Source organism: Belonocnema kinseyi, chromosome 7 (genome assembly GCF_010883055.1).
Source record: "Belonocnema kinseyi isolate 2016_QV_RU_SX_M_011 chromosome 7, B_treatae_v1, whole genome shotgun sequence".
Lineage (NCBI taxonomy): Eukaryota > Metazoa > Arthropoda > Insecta > Hymenoptera > Cynipidae > Belonocnema > Belonocnema kinseyi.
Window position 1 is genome coordinate 141808803 of NC_046663.1, and position 6058 is coordinate 141814860.

Sequence of the window (6058 nt, forward strand, 5' to 3'; positions counted from 1 at the left end):
TCACTCGAGATAACTGAATTCACTGAATTCACTTTCAATGACATACAATCTCTTACAACTACTTGCAATCTCCAGAATTGTATCGATATGTTGTGCCTGTGCCTCCCCCTAGATGGGAACACATATGCCATTAATATTTTTAAAAACACCTCTCAAAAAATGCTACGACTGATTTTCTGTGTCTATTTATAAAAATTCCAGTGCTAAAAATCATGGAAAAATATTTATATATAAATCAAATGGTAAGGAATATAAAAATTAATCAACTATTTGGCGTGAAATTTGACCAAACACATTAACACTATATTGCCGCGAAGATATGTTTAACTATTTCAAAATTAGCAGAAGGAATCAGCATTTTTGAGCTTATGTTTTGTGGGGTTTCTTAAGCTAGTTTATTATTTTCTCAAACAAGTCGGATGCACGCAGTTTTGTCTATTGAGGAACTGGGTTTTGTAGTAATCTAAGGTTACCCACTTGGACTTTACTCTATGAGGGGTTTTCGAAAATCAGGACAAAGAGCTTATACCTTTTTCGAAGTAGCCCCATGGAATCTGCCATAAGCCACTGATTTTCCACCGTATCTTTTGATTCGTATCACTGTCAATTTCTGTTTCTGCAAAAAAAAACACGTAAGAGAAGTATGTTCCAAATCACCTCTAAACAAGTTGTCTTTGACGAATCGCTTTCTTAACTTTAGAGATAGTGCTGCTTTGTTTTGTCGCATGATAAAAGTGTTTCCATTATTCTTAAATCATAGATCCCTCTTCATAAGATAACTTTTGACTGGTCTGAAAGTATGACTGTTCATGTCTTTTAATTCAGTCAACAAATTCATGCATTAATTTCTCAAACAAGATGAATTTACGCGGAATAGTTAATTAAACGAGCGGCACTGCACGGTCCATTTGCGAGCAAGTTAGTGAGGAATCGCTTGATCTTTTCGATTTCAAAATTTTAATTTATTTAAGGAAAAATGAGGTATTTATGAGTTTGTGATAGATGGTAATGATCCTGACTAAGATCTCTGTGTCTCCATATGTGTCTAGGACAGTCGCAAATCCAACAGCCAGTTTTGATGTCATCTGCCGCTGAGATCTCACATACCTTTGAATATGTTAAGTGGCTTTCGTTAAGGAGTCTAGCGTGAAGAAAAGCCAACTCTAACATCTCTAAAGTACTTAAATGGTATCCTACTTTGTGTTGCCAGAACCCATAGAGACTGACAGAAGTGCTAAATAATCGGTCTGTTTTTATAAAAAACTATTGAAAAAAAAATGCGAAACACTCTTTCGGCAGATCTGATAAAAATACGACTCCTCTGCTCATCGGCAACGTGTGAAAAGCTAGAACGCGTGTCTCGATTTTTCGTTTAAGGAATTTGCATTCGCGAGTTAGACTTTTTCGAGACTAGAAGAAACTGAAAAATTTTCTGATATTCCAGAATTTAAATCAAAATAAAAGTATTTCTTCATATACAGGGTGATTTTTTAACTTGAAACTTTTGATTCATAACATTTTTTCATAGAGTGTCTATTTTCGAGATATTTGAAAGTTTCAAGTTAAAAAAATTAACCTGTAAATACAGGTTCCGAATTATTTTTATTACATTGTGAATCAATTTTTTCGAATCACTCTCTGTTCGCCTGCTAGATACGTAATCGTCCATGTAACTATTCCTTACAATACTAATTAAGCATCCGAATTAGTAATCGCATATCGTTCATCGTTTTTCCTTTGCACATAAAGCGCATTACATAGAGAGGGTTTCGCACAAAAAATTAAGCTAGTCCTTTTATAAACATCCGGCTCTCCATTGCGATATTTTTCTCGCCATAGAAACCGTTGCGCTCCTTCATCTTCTTTTTTTTACTTTTATTCGCAAGTACATATCTTTCGTATCGGCGCTGCAACCGACTTCGAATTGCCGAAAGCATAACAGCACGCCCACTAAATTTTGCAGTAAATCTAGTTCCGATTTAAGTAAATCATTGAAACTGACACCATTCGTCTTATCCGCGGCTTCAAAAACAAATCTTGTTTTATTTGGTATATTTGAGTTATATACACCAAAATGTGGCAAATACCAAATGTTTGATCTAGGAGCGTCTCTTTCAACTTTAACAGCATAACCTATGTCAATAAACCTTTGTACTTCTTTATAATATAATTCGGCGTAAATGGGATCGCTATCTATTCTAATCTCAGTTAACAATAATCTCTTCTTGGCTGTGATATAACTTTTAAAATTGAAATTGTAATTTTCTTTCCATAGCAGACCGGTTTACCAGTAGTTTGCCATGAATTTAGTTGTTTCCCTCAAAGTTATCAATGCGTGAATGTGTTTATTTTTACTTTTAATACTTAAATTCACGCTGATATCATGTAAATTGAATTAATACTTCAATAACGCGTCTAATTGCGTTTCTTCTTTCCACGATTCGTCGACTCGGAGTCTGTCTGCGCCTTTCTCTCCCGGTATATCCTTTACACTTAAAACCGCTTGCTTCGTTTTCGTCAGGTAATACATACGGCCGTGCACTGTGTAACCTAACAACGAGCGCGAGACCGCTAAGTCACTGCTTTTGACTTCTCTGAACTCACGCGTGGCTATAAGTTTCTAGTTATCGTGCCCTATTAAAACTTTCATGTCTGGATGTTTGTATGGCTCGATTTCTAATTCTTTTTTAACTTTTTGCAAATTATAAATAAAGTTTTTGCTAATAGATGGAGTAGGAAGTTTTACATTTTTTACGGTCATTGTACAGTTAACTTCAAATTTACAGAAAGAACCTATAACGTTGAAATCTACTTTTTCCGGTTCATTCATGCTAGTTTCTTCACCATTAACTCCCTGTAAAGATAAATTTACTTTTTCTCCGTGAACTCCCATATCTCTTGTTAATTTTTTCTCCATCGAAGTGATAGTTGAACCTTCGTCTAATAAGGCAAATGTTTTTATAGGTCTTTTTGAACCCCGTACATATTGTAACGCCACTTTTTCAAATAATCAAAAATTAATATTTTATGGTCTTTCAGTGGCGTACATGGCCCCCTTATCGTATTAAATTAAACTGCATGACCGGTGATTACTCAAATAAGCTTTAAATGGACAATTAGAAAATAAACATAACCTATAATTTTTGGGCGCCAGTCCTTGTGCTGGACAAAGGCAAACCATTTTAATCGAAGCCAGTGAGAAGCGATAAAAACATGCGGAATCTATATTCGAACCGGGAAAACGGGAACCTCACTGAACGCTAAGTATTTTAGGCTAAACAAAAGACGAAAACCTCACCGACTCTGATTGAAAGGTTCGACCTTAACTTCAAACTCGCGATCATCCCAAAAGAAAAGATAAAAGACAAACAGTACTTGAAAGATACGGTAAGAAAATAATTAGATATACGAAAATATCGAAAGTAGGTATGGCCACAAAAGATTACCAATTGATAAAAAAATGTCGAAAAAGGAAAAAGAGAAACCAAAAATTGAGAAAAGTTAATCAATATACATAACATGTGAATAAAAAAGAAGAGTAATACAATAGAATTGTTAAAGCACATTGGCAGTTTCAACATTAATTACAATAACGAAATACAACAATAATACGGTGCGCTATTTCTTTTTAGCCAAGAGGTAAGGGAATTTTATATAAACACCAAAGGGTTCTCGAAAGAGGTTTCCTAAAATAAATACCAAAAGGAGTTTTAAACCATAAATACGAAAAGTTCTCTAAATGCAAAAGTGGTTGACAAATGTTCCTAAAGGGGTTCAAAAAAAAAGTTCTCCAACTTCAAAAGGGGTTCTCAGAAGTCCCTGAAGGAGTTCTCAAACTGCGTTCCAATGAGGTTACTCATATGCCACCAAATGAACTTTAGAATGAGTACGAAAATGGGTTCTTAGGGATATAAATAGAGTTTACAAACTACCACCGCTGAGGGGTTCCTAAAATAAAAAGGGGGTTCGAGAACGTCTTGAATCGAATATAAAGAGGCTAGCACAGGAATGTCAGAATTTGTGAAGGGATTCATGACATATTAAATGAAATGACGGTATATTAAATTATGGGGATCCCTATCGCATTCAACACAAATGTGGGATATAGAATCCGGAAATCAACATCTTGTCAAAAATAAATATCGGTATATAGAATTGTGGGCATCAAAAATATTTTCAATGAAATTACAGTAATTGATATTGCAGGGATCAAAAATATTTCAAATTTGGATCCCTATGGTGAATTCTTAGATCCCTAACATAGTAAACTTGGGATCGCTGAGTTAAAATTAATTTCCGTCACTTTCGGCACTACATAAAATATAGGGGAATTGACAACATTGTAATTTTTTGGATCCCTATTGTAAATTTTTGGATCCCTAACCTATTAAATTTGGAGTCACTGAGTTAAAAAAAAATTAATTTCTGAAATTTTCGGCACTAAATAAAGTATAGGGGAATTGGTGACATTGTGGTTTTTGGATCCCTAATTCAAAAGCATTGCGCTAAACAATAGATTGGGGTATTGACAACATTTAAATTTTGGATCACTAATTTACAAACACGGCACTAAATAAAATATCGAGGTGTCACTCAGTTAAGAATAATTTCGGCATTTTCGGCACTAATAAAATATAGAGGATCAGGCAACATTGTGATTTTTGGATCTCTAATTCAAAAGCATGGCGCTACATAATAGATTGTGGTATTAACAACATTGTATGTTGTCAATACAATAAATGGCTAAACCATTTATAAGAAAAGCAGATCCTACCTCTAGTCTGGAGTCGGGAAACGGTAGCACGTGTTCTGACGATGATTTTACAGACGCCAAAAGAGCGATTTTGTCGCTTACCTGCATATTATACAAACAGGGAGGATCACATAGTTTGGGGGAAAGGCTAATGCAGACAACTTAATTTCCGTAATTCGCAACGGTCGAGAGGAAGATAGCTCATGAGATTTGCTTCATATTCGCCCATCCTATCGTCCCATTCTTCCTTCGTTAGTTCTTATCAACTGCCGTCGAGTGAGGGAAAGATTCCGAGCTGCTTCCTTTGAGTAGGGGCAAGAGGTAAGAATCGTGCCCTCGTATTCGGCATCGGCTGTATTCCGGTGCATAGATGGAGGATCAGAAGCCTCTAATCCTTATTGAAGATGAGAAGTAGGCTTCCCGATGCTCCCAGATAAAGAGAAAACACAAAAAAAATGACCTCAAAGCCAAGAAATTTCTTTTCATAACATAGAAATTTCAACGATATTAATTTTAGGCAACATTACCTATCCTTTCATAGAATTTTCGTGGTAACTGCCTCGATCCATCTTTACCAGAAACCTGCCTTGGATCTCAGGTGACTGAAAGAAATAATCCGTTCTATCCTTTATGAATAGACGCAGCTATTCTACTCTGAATGTTAGAAGGATTAGCGATAAACGATATCCGGAAGTTTACGTGGGGACTTGAGACATGAACATTTGCAGAAGGAGAAAATGGGGATTGATCTAATCGATAATTTGCGTCGATGGTGCGACTCTACGTGGCTCTTGCTCAAGACCGCGGAATTTAGACATTTAACAAAACAGAAACGAAATTAACAGTTATTCTTAAACTTAGCGATGCAAAAAAAGCACAAAAACTACAAAAAAAAGTACAGTAACATATCAAATAAAACAATACTAGCTCGGAAATAAAAGAAAACGGAGGAGTGCAGAAATTTATTACTCTTTGTGTGAACTCAAGAGCTTTTAATAAAGGAAACTTCACGTAAACTGGATTTTGTGAGTTGCAGAAAATCCGCAAGGCGAATCATCGTTTCTGTTTCTTGACCAATGCAAAAATGTGTGGTGACGCCTTTTGCAGTGCGCTCATCCATTTCTCTCTTCACAATTTTCTCGAATGTCCCGTTTTCTTAAACAATTATGGCTTCAATGTCAAATCTACCGCCAGAAATAGACTGTATCGTGCTTAAAATTAATGACCTCTGGCCACTTTGAGAAAGAGTCCACCACTACTAAATACATGTCTCCCTGGAAAGGGCCCAAAAAATCACAATGAACC

The 6058-nt window shown here is 35.7% G+C and overlaps 1 protein-coding gene across 1 annotated transcript in view; it reads right to left on the reverse strand.

Annotated features, from left to right (window-relative positions):
• Positions 1–6058, reverse strand: part of LOC117176700 — a 6840-nt gene continuing 782 nt past the window's right edge. The window contains exons 2-3 of the mRNA XM_033366956.1: positions 530–616; positions 1–108 (exon numbers count right to left, since the gene is read on the reverse strand). Of these exons, the coding sequence (XP_033222847.1) occupies positions 1–108; positions 530–616 (195 nt within the window). The remainder of the gene's footprint in view (positions 109–529; positions 617–6058) is intronic.